Source organism: Gymnogyps californianus, chromosome Z, assembly GCF_018139145.2.
Source record: "Gymnogyps californianus isolate 813 chromosome Z, ASM1813914v2, whole genome shotgun sequence".
Lineage (NCBI taxonomy): Eukaryota > Metazoa > Chordata > Aves > Accipitriformes > Cathartidae > Gymnogyps > Gymnogyps californianus.
In genome coordinates, this window is record NC_059500.1 from 15842537 (window position 1) to 15862669 (window position 20133).

General features: G+C 45.4%; 2 protein-coding genes across 5 annotated transcripts in view; one reads left to right on the plus strand and one right to left on the minus strand.

Moving 5' to 3' along the window:
* The first annotated feature begins 4403 nt into the window (after positions 1–4403).
* Positions 4404–11593, plus strand: XPA (XPA, DNA damage recognition and repair factor). The gene is given in 7 exon segments (XM_050913238.1): positions 4404–4600; positions 4938–4949; positions 4952–5050; positions 7113–7218; positions 8928–9093; positions 9781–9898; positions 11354–11593. Coding segments are annotated over 7 exon segments (816 nt in total). The 5' UTR covers positions 4404–4434; the 3' UTR covers positions 11503–11593.
* A 3598-nt stretch (positions 11594–15191) lies between these two features.
* The window catches only part of NCBP1 (nuclear cap binding protein subunit 1), a 30558-nt gene continuing 25616 nt past the window's right edge, over positions 15192–20133 (minus strand). For all 4 annotated transcript variants that reach the window (XM_050913668.1, XM_050913670.1, XM_050913669.1 and 1 more), the window contains 4 exons: positions 19592–19706; positions 16986–17129; positions 16459–16572; positions 15192–15546 (listed from right to left, as the gene is read on the minus strand). In XM_050913668.1, coding sequence (XP_050769625.1) covers positions 15433–15546; positions 16459–16572; positions 16986–17129; positions 19592–19706 — 487 coding nt within the window. In that variant the 3' untranslated portion in view covers positions 15192–15432. The remainder of the gene's footprint in view (positions 15547–16458; positions 16573–16985; positions 17130–19591; positions 19707–20133) is intronic.

Here is a 20133-nt window from a genome sequence, read left to right on the forward strand (position 1 = left end):
GAGGCAGCAGCCAACAGTCTGTGTGTATTGGCTGGTCAGTTGCTGGCTACAGAATTCAAATGTGGCTAAAACTGATGCTACCACCGGAACCATCAGAGGGAGAGGGAGAGGGAGGAGAGTGATAATAAGATTTTTCTCCGCAGCCACTACCTTCAAAAGACAAATCCATAGAAAAGTAAGGCTTTGTTAGATCTGTTTCTCATGGAACAAATATTTTTACTGAGGGAGGACAAAAACATGGTTTGGTTGTAGGTATGCAACTGCAATGCAACTGTATGCAGATTGCTATTAAGACTTCGTGGACACAGAGAAATAAGTATATCATGAGGCAAAATGGAAATACACAGCACAGCAGCTGCTCTGTAAGTAACTCGTGGTTATAGACGAACATCAAATCTGGTCTGAAAGACCCCATCACACAGGCTTACTTGCTATTATGTGGCTCCAGTTGTTTAAGTATCAGTTACAGCATGATTCTCCATGAATACAGGGGAAGAGCTGTACTGCCTCGGATGAGGAACCCGTTCAGTCCAACGTCCTGTTTCCACCACAGGCCACAGGCGAACATCAAGGGAAGAGGAAAAACAAGGCAAATATACAATACCTCCTCTGCAACACTCCCACAGCCTCCAACTGCTTTCAGCTCTGGGGGTTTCCTGAGCTTGACGGGGGTGTTTGTGCACCAACTCTCAACACAGCCCTCTTCCAAATACTTGGCCAATCTCCCCTGCACCCCAGAGAAACACCCTGTACCCAGCGTGCCATTCAGGAAGGCACCGCACACATCCGCCCCTGTGTCACTGTGCAAAGAACCATCTCCTCTTGTTTGTTTAGAGCCTGGCTCCCACTACCGCAAATCTGATGGTTTGTACTCAAAAAGCCAATTGCCATCCACCTTCTCCAAGTTACTTAGGATGTGACAGGCCTCAGGCATATCCTCCCTAAGTAATTTCTTTTGAGTGAAAACTCCGAGCCTACTCAATTGTTCCTTTCAGGGGACACGTAGCCAGACAGCTGAGCATCCTCATTATCCTTTTCCAGTTCCAGTATTTCCTTTCTAAGAAGCAGGAAACACAACCGGGCACTGTGCTCATGGTGCGAGCTCACCACAGATTTGTGGAGTGCCATAAATATGTTCCCTGTTTTGTTCTCCGTCCCTTTCCTTAAAACGTGCCTTGCTTTTCCAAACACCAAGCTGGTGTTTACGCAGGCCACACACACTCAAAGTCTCACTCTTGAGTAGCAGCGACCAATTCAGATATCGCTATCGTTTATGTAAAGTTAGGACTAGGTTTCCGCACATACATCATCTTGCATTTATCTACTCTGTATTTAATCTACTTTTTTACTGCCTAGTCAACCACAGTTCTTTACAGATGACCCTCACCCCTGCTAACTTAAAAAAGTTTTGTATAGTCAGCAAACATTCTCATCTTGCTGCTTACCCTTTTCTCCAAGGGAGTGATGAGTTGTCAAGCACTGCTTAGCTGCCTCCCTGCACTCAACTACTCACTGATGCTGTTCTCTGTGGCTATGAAATAATGCATGTCTACACTTGCCAATTAATGACAGCTACTTTTTAATACATGACTACCAGCAACCAAGTAATATCAAGTATTACTTGGCACACGGCACCTGAAGAACTATCTAAAACATAGATACCATTATGATTATCAACTCGTGCACCCATTAAGCCATGTATGTTTAATATTAAACAGGAGTATTATCGCATGACCAGAGGAGTGCATATGAGATAGTTTGTAACCCCTTGCTAATGCATAACTATTAGCTTTATTACCTTCTCATGACCATGAAAATTAGGAGCACTGTATCTGATTCATTCTGGTTGGAAGCAGAGCTGGGAAGAATATGCTGCTGTGATTGCCCAGTCAGACTGACCCTGAGAAAAAGAAAAAAATCTCTGGTATATGTTTCTAAAACAGTTTCACTTTGAATAAAGCACTAGCTGCATTGCATGGATAGTTGCGGCCCACAGCCAATTTTGTTTGAGTGCCTTGCCTCTGAATTTGCTTTTGTTTATATCTTCTGATTTCCTTTTACTCCTAATTCCAGTTTGGTTGCATAATAACAACGTCCTTCTGCCCTTAAAACCCTTACACAGGGTCCCAAACTTGACTTCACTTTAACGCAGTTTTGGTTTTGGTTTGTGAATGACACAGGACTATTTGTTACTGAAAAGTTCACTCTTCCCTAAATTTCTACTACAGAACAGGGGAGAAAAGATTGACACCAGAATAAAATAAGGAATCCATACATACCTGTGTTTGCTTTTCAAACAAACAATTCCATTACCAAGTCATCTAGTAAACACTTTGCTTCAAACTACTTTTATTTTACTTACTTCTAATGTATTTATTAATCTGTTTGTAACTCCATCGTCAGTAAGTCCGAAGGAGAGAGTAATGGAGGTTGGAGAAACGCATGTTCATACCGTGCCATTTAATAAGCTGCTTCCTGTAGGCCAGGATTACAATTTATATTTTCATCTATTAAATACCTTCTCTTATTAGACCCTTCTCTTTGACTGTGAGAGGTATTTGGACATGTTCATTGTGGCACTTTTCCAACTTTATACAAACACGGAAAAGCAATCTTGGTGAAAGTGGACAGTTTAGTGTGACTTGGTTATCAATTTTTAAGGAAGAGGTTCTGCGATCTGTGACAAGAGAAGTATTTTAATTGACGGGAGGAACTACGTACCACTCACGCAAATATGTGAACCACTTAAAATGTCTTCATCGGCGTTTAAATATACATACGTATATATTAAAAAAAAAAATTCCCAGAAGCAGGATGTTCCTTTCACAGCGTTCACAGCACACTCTGCTGGCTGCTGTTGAAAGTTAATACCAAGCGTGGACGACAGGCTAAAAAGAAATAAAATGTTTTTTCCCCCCAGCAGAAACACAGTCTATGCAGGTAATTACTGTGGGCAGTTAGGGCTGGAACGGCGAGGCACTAGGGATGCATTCTGAGGGCAGCAGGGAAGGGTGGGCAGGAAATTAGTTTCATGGAAGAGAGAGACCGTTGGGGGAGGAAGACTTCTTTCCGTGCTGTAAGGTCATAGCAATTCGGTATGGAGGCAGGGAGCAAACATCTGGACCAATGTCTTCATTTCTGTTGCTTCAAGGACAGGGCAGGCGCTGCCTAACGGACAAGCGAGGATCACTGGCTATTCAGTATTAAGCTGGCTTTATATGAAAGTGGCTTAGAGCCACATTTGCATGACAAAGCCATTTACGTGTATCTCATCAATAAGGAAGGCTACAGCCTCCATTTATTCTCCCTTTCCTCTTGCGCGTGGATCACGCGCAACCATTAGAGGTAGCGACGGGGATTTTGGTAAGAAAGCTCTCGGTCCCCACGCCGAGCATGGCTTGGATCACCCAGGGCTGTGAACAGCCATGGTACCAGTACAGCCGTGGTACTAGCGAAGCGTCTTTTTCAGGAAGGAAAACGTGGTCGTAGCTGTTCTGGCGGGCCCACCGAGGTGAGGTACGGCAGACCGCCCCCCCTCCCCCCGGCTCGGGGAAAAGCAGACCGACTTCCCCCGGGGCAGCAGCACCGCGCTCTTTTCGGGAGGACGAGCGACCCGGCCACCCCCGGCGGAACGCGGGCCCGCCGCAGGCTTGCCGGGCCCGGCGCCGGCTCGGGCCTCCCCGTCCGCCGGGCGTTGCCACATCCATGTTGTAACATCGCTCCGCGGGACGCTGGCAGGGCCGGGCCGAGGCCGCCGCATGCCGGCATTCGGGTACGGGAGCGCTGCCCCGGCTGCGTGCGGCGGACAAAAGGGGTATTTGCTGGGTGACGCTGTGAAGGAATTCCTGCCGCGGGGGGGGTGGAGTGGTGGTTTTTTTTTTTTTTTTTTTTTTTTACAGGGTTGCTCAAGTCTGAAGCGAAGGCTGGTGCAGAAAGCGCTCGAAACGGCACACGCGGCCCAGCGCGGAAATCGCAGGGTCATCGGCTCCCCTCCCCCACCCCGCCCCGCCGGACTGAAATACCCGGCCCCGGCCCCGCCGCGGCCGGGCCCCCACCGACACCCCCCCCCCCCCCGCTTCGCCCCCCTCCCCCCCCGGGCGTGCCCCCCCCCCCCCGGGCCGGGCGGCGCCCCCCGCCCCCCCCCCCGTGGCCGGGCGCCACGCAGGCCCCAGCCCCCGCCCCGCCAGGCCCCGCGCGCCCCCTCCCCCCCGCTTCCCGGCACCCCCCGCGCGGCGGCGGGGCGGAGCCCGCCGTGGCGGTGCGGGGAGGCGAGGCGGCGGCTGCGCGCCTGCGCGGGGGGCCTCGCCCCTTTCGCCCCCTCCCCCGCCTCCCTCTCTGCGCAGGCGCAGTGCGGCGGCGGCTCGGCGAGGGGAAGGGCGAGTCGCCGCTGCCGGAGCGGGGGGATTCGCGGGGCTCCGCGGCTCCGCCGCCGCCATGGCGGGCGCGGCCCCGGCCCCGGCGAAGGACGAGGCGGCTTTGGTCGCGGCGGGCGAGCGGCCGCCCCTCTCGGCGGCGGCGCTGGCGAAGATCGAGCGGAACCGGCAGCGGGCGCTGGCACTGCGGCAGGCGCGGCTGGCGGCCCGGCCCTACCCTGCCGCAGGTCGGATGGCGGCGGCGGACGGGCCCGGCCTCGCCGGGCGGCTCCCCGCGCCCTTTTTCTTTTCGGGGGGACGGGAGGGAAGGGGGGGTGCGCCGCGCCGCCGTTGGGCGCGAGGCGGCGGGGGCGGCGGGGAGGGGGAGCGGGAAGGGGGGGGGGGGGGGAAGCCGCCGCCGCGGCGCGCGAGGGCCCCCTCCCCCCACGTGGGGGGAGGGGGGCCCTCGCGCGCGCGCGCGCACCGCGGCCCCCCGCCTCGCGCCGCGGGGGAGCGCGCGCGCGCCCCCTGCCGGCGGCGGCTCCCGCCGCGGCGCTAACGCGGCGTCTCGTTTGTCTTCTGCAGGCGGCGTGCGGGCGCGGGCCCCCCCAAGGTCGTCGACACGGGAGGGGGCTTCTTCCTGGAGGAGGAGGAGGAGGAAGAGCCCGGCGCCGCCGAGAAAATCGTGCATCCCCCCGGTAAAAAAACCTCGAGGGAGCCGTGCAGGAAAGAGGTGGCTGGGGCGCCGGGAGGAGGCGGTGCCGTGTGCGTGGAGCTGGCGAGGGAGGGCAGGAAGGCGCGGGGGCGACAGCGAGCCGGGTTCGGGCTGAGCGAGCAGGGCGGGTTGGGCGCCTTTTTTTTTTTTTTCCCGGGCTTTTTTTTCCCTTTCTTCCCCCCCTCCCCCCCCCCCTTTTTTTTTCTTTTTCTTTTTTCTCTTCCTTCTTCCTCCTAACGCGTGTTTCTGGATGTGCTCGATATCTGGCGCGTCCGATTCTTTCAGCATTAAAGCGGCTAGCAAATACGCGGTAATTAAAAATGAAGAATTTTAAGCCGCGGAAGTGGGACACAGTCAGTGCCCTTGGGTATAGCAGTTTTTTTCTTTCACCGATAAACGTTATTTCCACTATTTCTTTCGGGAATTTGAATTTTAAGATCAAAATACGTGTAAATCTTCGCGGCTTCGTCGGTTCTGGGAATTTTGAGGTTGATACCGTTTGTGCCAAGATCAGAGCACTGCTGCAGTGCCAGCTTTTATCGTTATAAAACGTACTGACGCCAAGTTGCTGATCGTTTGGTGGAGGATTTCGACATATTGTCTTGTGATATTCTCCCTCCAAAAAGCAAATGGAGAAGTAAGGATCCCAAAATAGATTCACTTTCTTCTCTGGGATTGTCTTTGTCTTGCTTTGTTCTGCTCTGAATCAGCTGCGGGGCTGTTGGTGCAGTGTATCTCTTTGTTAGAAATCACCACCAGATTTCATTAAGAGTGTAAACAACTAGCAGCCCTACTTCTTTTGAGGGGCTAACGTTTAACAATAAATTAAGTAGATCTGGGATGCCTTTGCACTGGGGGTATTTTTGCTGTGTAATTCATCATGTCATTGTCTTAATAAAATGTCTTTATGTTCGGGAGTACTGCCTTAAATGACGAAATGTGATGTAAGAGCATGACTATGTGAAGTACTGAGCATCCCACTGTCGCTAGTAGGACTGAATTGGCATAAAATGTCGTCTTTGCTAGATCGAATCTGCTATAAATGCAAACGCAATTAAAAATGTATGGTGCTGCATGTCAAGCATTAATCTTCTGTTTCAGGTATTGTTAGTATTCTGCAGCATTACCTCACTTTCAGCTTGTGAAATTGTATACAAATGTTAATTTTCTGCTAGAATTACAATGTTACTGTTAAGGGAACCTTCCTTATAGCTGCGGTTACCTGAATCAGTATTTCTTGGTGTCCTATGGAACATAAAGCAGATGGCGATGACGCTGGAGGTGATCTACCCGGCGAGGATGCGGCCAGAAGTGATGGCCGGCACTGGGATGAGTCTGGGCTTGGAGCAGTGCTGAGAGGGCTTGGGGAGAGGATTGTAGTGGAGCTCCATCCCCATTCCACTCCTAGCAGCTCTCTGGCCATCCACCTCCATTTCTGCCGGCTGGAATGGACAAGAGCCTTGCCAACCGCCCCAGGCCTCCATTGAGCTCATTTAGGGAGAGGCAGGTGTGGCTGAGCTAGGAAAAAAACTGGAGCAGAGCTGAGACGACTATGATGCCAGTGCAGCTCCTGTACTGCTTCCTGCTCTAGCCACCCTCTTCGAACTGCATCCCCTTCTCTGCTTACTCCTGTTCCTGCCTGCACGTCCTCTGTAAATCAGGACATATTTTGGAGGGCCGGAATGGAGGAAGCTGTAGGAGGGGATATGAAGTGCTTTATGGGGAAATGCGGAGAATTTTTTTTTTTTTTAACAATGGCTAAGTTGAAACAAATGTCTGCATTTGAATGTTGAAATCCAATACTTAATACAGTGAACCTTCCAGCAAGAACAGAAATATACCAGCAGAGATGGGATTGCATGATAATGGGTTTGAATTTGTACTGTATCTTTCTGGAAAACTTCAATAGAGGACTGAAACTAGTCTGTAACAAATATTATAAGAACTATAATGTAAATTTTAGTAAAATTGCCTGTAACACCAATTCCAGATGCTTGTTTTTAACGTCGTAGTTCCTTTAAAAAAAAAAAATTTCTTTCCATTAGCACCTGTACTAGAATTTGACTATCTCATCTGTGGAGACTGTGGCAAAGAATTCATGGATTCCTACCTTATGCAGCACTTTGATTGGGCAACATGTGATAATTGCAGGTATTACAAATAATCAGGAGAGGGAAGCTTTATTTTGCGTGAAGATTGCTGGCTGTAATTTCGTTAATTACAATAATTCTGTTTAATTAAAAAGGCTGTCAGCAAAGAGACATTTTTCAGTAACAATACTTACTGAAACAGTAAGTGGAAGTTGGCTTGATAACCCCTGTATTTTCCGTTATGGAAGTGAAGAACAGCAGCATTGTCTCGTGAGCCTGTCTGAGGATAGGGGACATCAGTGGATTTTTACGTAACATTATGGAAACATGGTATCTTGAGAGCAGTTAGTGCGTTTGTCAGTGTGGAAATTAATGTCTGGTTGCAGACTAGAGCTATTTGAAAAACTAGTAGAACACAGAATATCTGCTTTCTGAAGCAGAGCGGGGATTAGGAGAGTATTTGCTGTCCTAGTGAGTTAACACAAGTGAAGTTAGTACTTTGGTCAGCGTGAGTGGGCTGGGAGCGTGGCAGCCAAGGGCAGAACCCCCACGGGAGGTTACTGGTTGACCTGCAGGGTAAGCAGGAGTTTGACCTTGAGTGGAAGGCAATCTCTGTGCTCTCTTATCTTCAACACAGAAAATGCTCCAAAAGCCATCAAGATAACTAGGGCAATGAAACCAATGCTGAAGCAGCCAACCACCCATGAGTGTAAGAATGAAGGGGGGGGAGGGGGGGAGGTTGTGGCTACGAGTTTGTTCTGAGAGCTTCCCTGCTTACTACAGGGAGCCGTGGGGTGTGCACATGGTGTAGGCAGTTACCAGTCATTAGAGACAAAAGTGCTCTCTTGGAGGTAAGATGGGTGGAAAAAGGATGTTAAGGAGAGGGCTTGGAGCATTAGGAGTGGTTTTCCTTTGGACTAAGTAGCTCTTGTAGCTGAATGTTAGAGATTCCTTGGTGCATTAGCTCTTACTGTGAACTTTGAATTACAGTAAAGCTACATTGACAGCAGTACTTCCTTGATGACCGTTGCTAGCACTTACTGTTTGGCAGATTGTTCCTGCTCAAGCAATTCAAGTTATACTTCAGCCAGGATTGCGTAAATGTAATTTTTTTCATTAACTGATAAATGCTGCTGTGGTTACACAGTTTTTCATTATCTGTCTGGTAAAAGTAACAATCTTTTAAGGTCTTTATTTTATGGTTCCTCTGCCTACTGTCTTACATTTAGAAACAAGCGCTCTGTCTGTGTTGCTAATCTGTTTCTGGGATCTGGAAGCATATGGAGTGTGTATATTCTCAGGTGATCTGACCAGTCTCATGTTACACATTCTTTCTCTCTTGACCATGTGTCAGGCTTGTATTTTTGTCCTCTTGAATTGCATCTGAGTTAGGTGAATACTGAAAAGTATTCATACTCCTCCTAAGTTTCAGTTACTCCCTCTTGTAAGAAAATAGGGTGAATACTGAAAATTATTCATACTCCTTTTAAGTTTGTTACTCCCTCTTGTAAGAAAATAGAAGAAATGCCCTTCTAGAAAAACAGGCTTCTCAGCCTATGTTTGCTCAAATGAGAGAGTTTGTAAGTTTAATTTCAGTAAACCTATCCTGGAGTTTAGCTAGATTGTTGGAATCCAAAGTTATTTGCATACATAAAAACTGAGATGATGAGGGCTGCCTGTATTTCAGGAATGTTAGAAGTGATGGAGGCTTAGATGTTAATAACGTGGTTTTCAGGTGTAGCTTTCTCATCGTTATTTTACATCTTGCAGAGATGCTGAAGATAAACATAAGCTTATAACAAGGACAGAAGCGAAAGAAGAGTATCTTCTTAAAGACTGTGACTTAGACAAGAGGGAACCAGTGCTCAGATTCATTGTGAAGAAAAACCCTCATAATGCACGATGGGGTGACATGAAACTTTATTTAAAACTACAGGTATAGAAACTGTTAGCATATTTCAGACCCTCTTTTTACCTTCATATGACTTCAGTAGCCAAAATGGTGTCGCTTTGGTTCTGATTTCTGAATGATGTTGTCAAAGCTAAGTATATTATGCATAGCTTGTGTAAATTGTACAGTTAAAATAAAGAGCCATGGTCCAAATCATGAAAATGTCTGTGTCTGAGGGCATTTTAAAGATGTTCATGGCCCACAACCTCAGTGGTTTGCACAATTACAGGTCATGAAGTGTATGGCCTTTCAATGCTATGCTGAAGTGTGTGGTGCAGCTGCTGCTGTGTGTGGCCCTTTGTAGCTGTGGTCTCATCTTTGCAGCTCTGCCCTCAGAGGCAGCAGGAAAGGCAAGTAGATTTTCCAGGGCTCTTGTAATTTCGTGTTCGCTACTTTTATAGGAATGCTGCTGCTTTCGTGGAATATGCACAAAATCAGCTGGGTTTGACTTTCTTGCGTAATTTACATCTAGCTGATACTAAAGATCAATGTTACCTCTTACTGTGGAAGGAATGCCATGTTTGTGGGTCAAGAGCAAAGAGATAGATGGGAAGCAGAGGCAAGATTGGGTTGGCTTGTGTATGTGTAGGGAAAAAACTAGATTTGTGAGTCAGAATAGTTTACTTCTATCGTTTCAGGGGAAAAAGAAACACATTTATGTCCACCCTGTAGGTAATCAAGCGTTCTCTTGAAGTCTGGGGTAGTGAAGAATCATTGCAAGAAGCAAAGGAGCTCCGCCGTGACAGCAGAGAGAAGATGAAACAGAAGAAGTTTGATAAGAAAGTTAAAGGTAAAGGGTTAAACGTACATACTGCAGTACCTGAAGTACAGTACAGTTGTGTTTGAATTTGTTTCTGCATCTGATTAAAGTATTTAGAAAATCTTCAGTGTGGCAAAATGGAGGTTTTGAAGAGCTGTGTGGGTAAGCCTGGAGCAGTCTGGGCTGACCTCATAGCTGACTATTTTGGGCAGAGGGTTGGACCGGAGTTCTGAGGTCCCTTCCAACCTGAATTACCCTGTTGTCGTATGGACATGATGTAAGCGACAGAAATCAATTACAGCGGTTCATTATGGGGTTTTTTACATTTTTTGGTATGACCCAGAATGTGCTATAGATTGTTCCTGTTACTTTTCCTGACTTGCAGAGAACGTGGATTTTTGTGGCAGTGGGTTAGAATTCTGACATACGTATGCCTTCAGGTGGAGTAACTGCAAATGAAGGTAGAAAATGCATTTTCCCACTCTTCACAGTATTCCCGGCTGCAGTTTTTACTGCTCATTATCCTTTTTTCCTGATAAATTAGTACTTAGGAGAGTATTCAGTGGGTAGAACTTTTGAAAAATACTTTGAGCACAGACATGCTAGTAATTTTAAAAAAGACCACGTTTGTTTCTTTGCAAGAGCTGTAGCTTACCCTGATGTCTGTGCTGCCCATAGCATCTGTGCTTCACTTTGGGTCGGCATTCAGAGAGGCAGAAAGCTCAAGCTGGCTGTACTGGTATTGTCTGGAGGAGGCAGAATGTGAGACTGAGCCAAGAACCCCTGTCTTGCCCATTGATGTTCAGCGCACAGAAGGACTGGCAGCGGACTGTAGCCAAGATGCCAGAGTTCAGTGCAAGTACAGGCCTTAACGTGACAAAGTTTGCAGCCTGAATGGCTTGGCTCAAAACGCGACTACGTTTTGCTGTTCGGTATGCTTGCCACCCACTTGCGACATCCGGATAATATCTTGGGCTCGGCTGCCAGCCTGTGCTCTCTTGAAAACCCACTGACTTCACTGCGGCTGCTGCAGAGGCAACTCGCATTATTGGGCATAAAGCTTAGAGATTGCCAAGTCATTTGGGAGGCTTACTGTGACCTGAATGAAAAGTACTCTTTCTTGGTCATGTAAAACAAATGAGGTGTTCTTTAAAAACTTTTCCTCTGCGTTCCACCTACCCTTTTTGGATACCTTTCAATGGCTTCCTGTAAAAAGGCAGTGGGCAACACGTCCTTAGTCCAGATGGAAAATCTTGGAGATCTCGTCAGTGTAGTTCTTACCCTTTAAAATATGCAAACGAGGTGAAGATTGCAAGGCAAGTCAAAGCTTGTTCTTGCAATAGCAGACTCTCACCCAGAATTTACGGAAGACAGGCAACAAGCAGATTGTCATCTGTAGTCCTCAGAAAGGTGGCTAACTTGAATTTTATTAACCATTATTTAAGATTTATTAAATTCTTAAAATTCTCCTGTATTTCTCATCAGAACTCCGCCGTGCCGTGAGGAGTAGTTTGTGGAAGAAAGAAGCTAGTATCCATGAACATGAATATGGACCAGAAGAAAACATTGATGAAGATACATACAAAAAGACATGTACTGTATGTGGCCATGAATTAACTTACGAGAAGATGTAGTGTTACTCTGTTCTGTTTTTTTTAATTTCATTATCTTTTAAATGGTATTTTGTATTAAAGTCAAATAAATGCTAATTATGAACAAGCTGTTGTGAAATTCTGTGAAGAATGTTGTTCCTCAGTTGTAAGTAGTTCTGTACAGAACAATAAGCTTTGGCTTTTAAGGTAGCTCTTGGGGTAGAATATCACACATTTTTAGCAGTTGAATAAATTGGTACCTTGTAGGCCAAAAGGCAAGTTGGTATCATTCTGCTTCATATGCTGATGAAATTGAGGTGAACTTCCCCCTACTTGTCTGCTTCCATTAGAGGAGGAAGGTTCCATATTTCATCCTAACTAACTGGTCTGGTTTCCAGTTACTGTGCCTGGTCATGGATGGGCAGAGGGCTGATAAAGCACCTCCTCTGGTGCCTGGAGGCTGTGTCAGGAGGCAGGTTCTCCTGCTTGGATTTGGAGACTCCATTAAAGGAGAATTCTCTCTCAAAAGGGAGGTTCTGACACCTCTACTGTGTTTTGTAGGGGACAGTCCTTAAGTGTATCCTCTACTGCCTTCCCCCCCCCAAGTTTTGGACCGGAGATGAAGGTGACTCTTACAACTTTGTCAGAAATTTGTAAATGAAAAGGGTATTTACCCTGTCCTTGGGGGAGAAGGGGGAAGTAGCAGTCCAAGGTAGATCTCTCTAAGCGTACCTAAATGACGTTTGCTTTCAGCAGAGGGTGGATTTACTTTCAAGTTCAAATTGCTCAAATTTCAAATCTTCAGTTCTTACAGCTGTTGAAGAATGCTTGTGGGAATGGCTGGAGTGCTTTAGGCAGCAGCTCTGCATTTGTTCACCATTGTAAATGTGGCAGATCTCAGTGAAGTCTCTGGAGGCTTTTTAGGGGAGCCTGAGCCACTGTGCCCGAAACCGAAATGTGTGAACTGAAATGCTACAGGAGGAGAGAAAGTGTTGGGGGGGGGGAGGGGGGCAGATGATGGTTCCACTAACAGGTCTTCACTTCTCCAAAGCTCTCCCACGGTCTGCAGCCCTCAGTGACCTGCCTTACCACCAAGCAGAGAAGACTTGGGGGCCCTGCAAGGCCTAGGAAAGCGGCATGTGGGGCTGGCCGCAGGGCAGGTCCTGCCAGAGCTTTTGGAGGTAGTCCTCTGCCTCGTGGTTCCATGCCCCGGCATTGTCTTGGATCCCCAAACCCCTCCCCAGAGCAGCCGAGTGGCTTGCGCTGGCTGCCGAATCACTTACCTGTGGGCAGGCCGCAGCAGCCACCCCTCAGCAAGCACCACCGCCCCGCCTCCCCTCCTGCAGCAGCACCGCCCAGAAGGCAGGAGGCAGCAAGGGAGAATTTCCACATCAGCACCCTCCTGCCACCCAGCAGCACGCATGCTTGCCTCACTTGGCCACGCAGGTGGGGGAAGCGTGTTCGATCAGGCCCTAGCGCAAGGAGGTGAAGGCTCGTGTGTCAGTCAGGGTACCAGCAACAGTGCAGGGGAAACAAAACTGCTCCAAACACGACAGCATTTAATACCAGCGTAACCCTGCCATGACTGCTTTGCTTCAGTGGCCCCCCCAAAACAGGTAGAACAAACACTCCCAGTAGCAACCCGCTTCACCTTCATTTATTTTTGTCTTTAATTGTGCATTTTTTCCAACCACGCCACATTTCTACAGCATCTGTACACTATCCGCCACCTCATGCTTCAGCAGTTCCAAGTTTCTCCAGTTAGCTGCTGGTATCACTATGCAAACATCTCGTTCTCTTTCCTATGGATGCGACCAGTTTCCCAGTCAAGTCAGGTGTATGCCACTGGACCTACAAAGAGGGGAAGGTGTCCAGCAGACTCAAGAAATGTAATCGAAGCCCATGCTCACCATGGAAGTCAAATCAATTTTGAAAGACATTGCTATTTGGTTTTAAATCATAGGATTACACTCAGGCATTTGCAACTGGATCCCCAGCACCCGTGTTTGTCAAGGCTCAGAGGAAGTTACAGGTTTGCAAGTTCTAACTGCATTATCAGTTTTACAGAAGTCACATTTATAGTTGGACCCCTACCATTAGCTAATATCAGAAACTCTGATATTGATCCGAGACAGTGAAAAAACTATTAAACCCCAATTAAAACCGCTACAGTATTAATTTTTTTTTTAAAAACCAAAACAACTATTTGATTACTCAAGAACATTAACAGAGAAAGATTTGAAGCAGAAGTCTGTGCATGACTGGCAAAATCCTTGCGTAAAGCAAATTTACAACAATTAACAGTATACCCTGAAAGAATGGAGGGATCAGTCAAATCAGAAAGGGCAAGCAGAGAAAGCAGAAGTAACAGATCTAAGTCTATGAGGATATATCAGATTGCTACAGGCCACACACAAACTTAGGTCAACACTCAGAAAATTCCATTTTTTACCCTCCTCTCTTGATCAGGAGGTCAATTGGTCAATGTACGGATAAAATGCATTACTAGGTATAATACTTGAAAAAATAATTTGTACAGGAACAAAATTACTCAAAGCTCATCACTTTCTAAGCTTAAACTGAATAGCACTGGGTATGAAATTCTTTAAACATTCATCTGCAAAATGAAGAGACCATAAACAGCTTGGAAATACACTGCACAGTGATGGACTTGAGCACCTAAGGCAGTGTCTTTGCCGTTCATCACTGCTTACTGTAATACAGACCACCCTGGTTTGGTGTTTATGTACGTAATGTTATTTGCATAACTCAAAACTAAGGCTACTCTATTTTCAGGTTGTGTTTTCCCAGTCTAAGTCTCTGGTGAGATATCACTTAATTTAGCATTAAAACGCTTTCTGGGAGCCACGTGCTGTTGTCACATTTTACAGCAAGGGAAGGGTAGCAGATGCAGCCACTGCAAAGCAGTTGTTACTAAGCCAGATGAGGTGAGGGCACTTGGTTCATCCACCGTCACTACCAGAAAGATTTCTGGCATCACTGCAGGCCCAGCCCTGCCCAAGCTTGGCAGCCCAGCTAGTTACAGGCTGAAATAAAGGAACAAGCTGAACGCTGCCCTGCCCGCTCCCCTGGCATCTGGGGCCAGAGTTCCCAACACCCCGGTAAGGCTTGCAGCACGGAAGTTAAAAGTTTGTTCCACTCCGACTCATGCTTACTGTCTCTATTCACCAGTGAAGAATGCTGCCAGGAGCAGTTCACGATTCTCTGACCGTACTGCAAAAAGGATTGCATTTTTCAGAAGTTGTCCATGAAGTTCCTCTACTGATTGTTTGCAGCTACTGTAATAAGAGACTAGACAATACATTTAAAAAACATACTTCAATTGTATTACAACAATGTTCTTTCAAACTGAAAATCTAGCTGGCTTGGTAATAAACAGATCCATATGCTCTATACTACTTTGAAAGTTTAACTCAAGTGTTTCACATGCCCAAAGTTAGGACACTTCTCCTGTGCCATGCTAGAGAGCTTATCACACTGCTCACTGAGAAGGTGCATTCCCTTTCATACTCACAAAACACTATGAATTGTTTCTCATTTCTGCAGTTCCTTTGATTTAAGGGCCAGGCAGAGGTAACATTCTGTTGTTTGGGGTTTTTTGTGTGTTTGGGTTTTTTGTGTGGTTTTTTTGCCTGATTTTTGTTTTTATATAAACAACAGGGGAGAAACAAAAATACTATCATGAAGTCAAGAGTCAAAGCAGATTAAAAGACAATGAAAAGAATTAATATTTTACTTCACATCTATCCCCTATCAGTCATATCTTGTAAGGCTTATGATGCTTACACAGTTTGCTGTTGGTTAGAGTACTGTATTGTTTTATATAGGAGCACATGAAAGCCAGTTTTAGTCAAAAAATTCTTCCATCCCCATGTCAAGTTTTCCCATTTAAAAAAAAAAAAATTAGATTCATTAAAGTCCTGCAGACAAGATTTTGCCCGTGAATAATCCTCAGGCCTGCAGAGCGCAGAACTGCTGAAACACAGCCAGTATGTGGTGGTCCAGTTCAGCTGTAAACAGCAGGTTCTCTAGGGTCACCATGTACTGCTGGATTATCTGGTGATGCTGGCAGATAAAAAACAAAAACAAAAAACACAAACCTTTATTGTTTTCATTTATCTTTATATAAGAACAGGCAGAGAAGTCAAGACATGTAAGAATCACAGGTCAAATGTTTTCATCAAAGTTGTTAAGCACATCTCATTTCCACAACACAGTAGCCACTGACAAGAAAAGAATAATGCAGGGCCACTACTGACTGCAAGAAGCAAGCATGTGCTGAAATCCTGTCTTGAGAAGCACTGTGCTCCCTATAGCTCTTCACTCCTGGACCCTGAATTGTGTGCAGGATACCATGCAACTGCAGAGATATCCTAGTAGAAGCATGGTATTCGCTTTCCTCTGAAGCCACATCTACTACCAGGGAAGGGTTCAGCCCAGGGGAGAATTATACCACCACTCCCATTCTTCAACATATCTTCTGCTCGCACAGGTATAATTTTCTATTACTATCACTTTCATCCAGCCACCTGTGCTTGTTACCTGATTTAATACAGAGCCAAGAATTCAAGAATGATTTTTAATAGATATTTACACATCTTATTAAAAGGAATTCGGCAATATTTCAATCCGCCTATTTAGAAGACAACTATTTTATTATTCTTGTTTGCTCACAACTTTGCCCTTACTATAAACACACAGTTAAGAGGAGCTCAGCGAAATTAATAATCACATCTTGGTATCTTTCTGCAGTCTGCTCACAGCGTGGGAATTCATCAAGGACCAGTCACTCCACCAGTCTGTGGCAGAGGTGTGGCCAGAACCAGAGTTGCCACCTAGCCCCACACTAGCCTTCAGAGAAGACGTGCTGCTGCCACCTACTGCTACTCTCACGGAGTGCTCGGTTCTCCAGCCACAAAGCGTGTCTAACCAGCAGGTCCCTGCCCACAGCCTTCCAAACTGAGAAACGAAACTTACCTGCAGGAAGATCTGCTGCAACCTCTCTATACAGCTCTTGTACCAAGGTGTAAATACATCAATGCCACCAGTCTCACAGCGCACTAAGTGCTCAGTTAACAACATAATGAAACGCTGCAGGAGAGGAAAAAGAATGCTTATTCAGCCTCGCCAAATGAAAGAAGGATCCTAACCTCAGGTAAGAGGGTCTGGGGGACAGAAGCTTTGAACAGCAATGTGAAAATAATTATTTTGCTTGGCAAACACTGAATTTAGTAAGCAAATAAAATCCAGTTACCTTCTGGTTGTTCAGGAAACTGTATGCTAGCAGAACTCCTCTGCTCCTGAGCACTTGAAACTGAACAGATCCTGCTCAGAAGCAGTCTCTGCTGAAGGATGATCTGGATTGACTCTAACCCATAGTAAACCCATCAACCCCTTCCCATATTCTTATTCCAAGAAGATGCCTGAGATACAAGTAACACTGAAAGCTTATAAATCCAGTAACTTTAAATCTGAAAGTGAGAAAAGACTTTGGCCATCATTACCTGGAATATAACAAGGAAGAGATTCTTTTGCTCGCTCTGGGCTGACTCTACTTTTTCCTGCAAGCGTTCTATCTGCTCTTCTAGCGGTCCATCTTCCCGATCGCTGCTTCGGTCATCGTCATCATCGTCATCATCACTGTCTCGCTGTAAGTGACAACAACACAAGACTAACTAGCAACCTGGCTACCTGTGGACACTGTTAATGCCCTCTGGTTCCACACGTGAAAAGGTCTGCAGAGCAACTGAAGAGCAGCAACTGAAGCTGCTCTGTAGCTTGGTAAGTATTATATTTTGAAGGACATTTACTCCGAGTATAATTCAGGAAAGAAATTTGGAAGGAAAAATGCCAATATGGGAAAGCCCTGAAAAAAAAAAAAAAAAAGATTTCAGCAAAACCAGAGCAAGCTTAAAGATTTACCAGTCCTTTATTTAGTGGAACACAGTAAAAGGTAATACCCCTGCTGACTTTATCATTACCAGAAAATGAACAGCTTTTTAAAAAAGAATCTGGTGTAAATTTTTTAAAATTGTGTCTACTCCAGCAGGGCAGGTAATTCATTCAATGAACAGTTCTGAAATCTCAGGGCTCCAAAAAATAAAGCACTTTGTGCAAGAACTCGGATGAATCCAGCTGGTTAGCACAACAGGAAGACTAGAGACTGTAGCCCGTGGTGTTAAAGTGGGGACTCCCTATATCCATGATCAAAAAGGATGCTCTCAGACTAGAAAGGGTCAGCATGGAAACCAAACTACTAACTAGGAGCATGGCATGTTTTCATTGCCTCAAAGACAAAACAACACAACAACAACAAAAAAACCAAAATACGCCTAAGTACCAGACTTGGGAGCTCGTGTAATGAAGTCTTACACAAGACTACAAGAGATATAGAAGGAAAGGCAGCATCTGATGGACTAGGTACATTGCAATACAGATATTGCTTCAGTCTCATAGGATTGTTTCTGTGCAAAAATACCCATAAATTAACAGCTCAAAACTTCAAATATTTGTAAAAGGAGCATGTGCAACTTGTGACAAATATAGGGCCATGTATTAACTCACTTACTGCATAGCAAATGAAACTCACAATCAGAAGATAGTTACAGCTCTGAATCAGCATGAAAAATAAAAACGACTTACCAGAGCAAGTGAGAATTTACTTTTATTCTCTCTATAGGAACTTGCTTCCTATTCAGGAACAGGATTCCTGAACTCTAAATGCTAAAGCCCCAATAGGACCTAAGAGAAAGCATGTAAGCCTTGGACTCATTCCGCAGTAAGGCAATCCACTTCATGATGGGGACATCAAAACTTGACGGCTTACTTCCTCTAAAAGAAACGGTCATGCAGCAGAGCAACAGCCTGCAGAACTACTCACTGTTGCATACAAATGTTTCTTCCTGGCACAATACTCATTTAAAGTACTCAGTAATAAAGAGCTGCAGCAAGAGGCAAGTACAGAAATGAAAACACTGGTATATTTGTTTAGAGACGCCAGAGAAGCTCTTTGTCTCACAGTACGATCAATGACTGCATCTAGGTCTTCAATAATCACAGGCATTTATTAACTGCTGATCAATGTAGATTGAGGATGCAAGCAACTAGGATGGCTGTTGCTGGGAGTGAAGGAAACAAGATGAAGGGGCTGGGATGAACCAACACTGGCAAACTGTGAGGTATTAGTGATCTCTCAACAGAAACTTCTGGAAAAATGACTGACTTGTGCAGGTTTCTTCAAAAACCCTTAGCAGCCTTTGTGCCATGTGCCAAATTCTGACATAAACTTTGTCCAAAGTTTTGGAGATAGCTAAGGGTTTTATGCAGGTAATCATAATCACAGGCTACATATAAACATGGAAATTCTCTCACTCTCTGCAACTCTCAACGTGTTTATAAACTGACTTCATTCTATCACAACTAAGTATTGCATTCAGCCAAGCTTCCTTGGGCCCTGTCTTTTGCAGCTGCCACGGAAGACACTCTCTCACCCCATTTTACTGTCCCACTTGGGACAACAGAACACAACAGGGGCTGCTTGCTCATCAGTTTGTTGTATATAGTAACCCAGATCATGCAAAGGTATTCAGAAAAGCAAGCTGGAATAAGGAAGTGACAGATGCCAGTGTCAGAATCCAGCAGCATCCATCAGAAGAACAGTAACAGCCAACTTTTCAATAGCAAATAGCTGTTTCCGTGCACTTCTGCATGGAAGCCACAAGAGTACTCTTTAAAAGAACTTACTATAAATAATTTGTAACTGTTCTTATTGTTATCTAATAAGGTAACTGGAATCCAGATTAGAAGGCAAGTGGAAGACACACTTGTATTGGAAGACAAACTTGTGAGAGAGAGCTTGAACAGAGCAAATACATATGAAATCCCTTAAAGATTTTACTGAATTCTTAGGTTAGAGCTACCATTAGAAAGGTGGACTGCGAACATGCATCCATTTTCAATGTCTTAGTGCTACAGATGACCACATGTCTGCAGACATGCTTCCTAATAAATGTATCAGTCCTTCCCAAAACCAACTGTGCATCAGTCTCACAGCATGCAGGTTTGTGTAACTTAGCTTAAAATAATTAAAAATTACAAACAAATTACTCACTCTTTTGTGCTGCCTGGCCAATCTTGCCTTAGTCTCCTCCAGTTCTTTGTGGATCTTCAGAACATGCTTATTCATCTTACGAATTGTGGAATGTAAGATCTCCCAGATGTAAAACCTAGGAAAGACACAAAGCTCAAAACACTACGTTACACACTACTTCAAGACAGAAAACTAAATGTAGTTTCTTACAGAAAAATGTATCTGGGGGAATTTAAAAAAAAAAACTTAGTATCATCTAAGACATCGACTAGACTGAGCAAACACTCAGCATATAGGAAAGTATACCTGTAATGTAAGAAAGCTTAACAATCATTTCTTTCCTATTTTTTGCAGTACACTTCCAAACCAGCATTATATGTCATACACATACTGCGAGACTACCAACGTCAAATTGACTTCTCAGACCAAACACTTCTCCCGTTCTCAATAAGCAATGTATCAATGGTGGTACAAGTTACATGCCTCAACCAAAGACCAGGACCACACTAAGCTAGCAGCTATGTAACACACAGCAATGGACTTTGTCTAGAAATAGTTTCAGT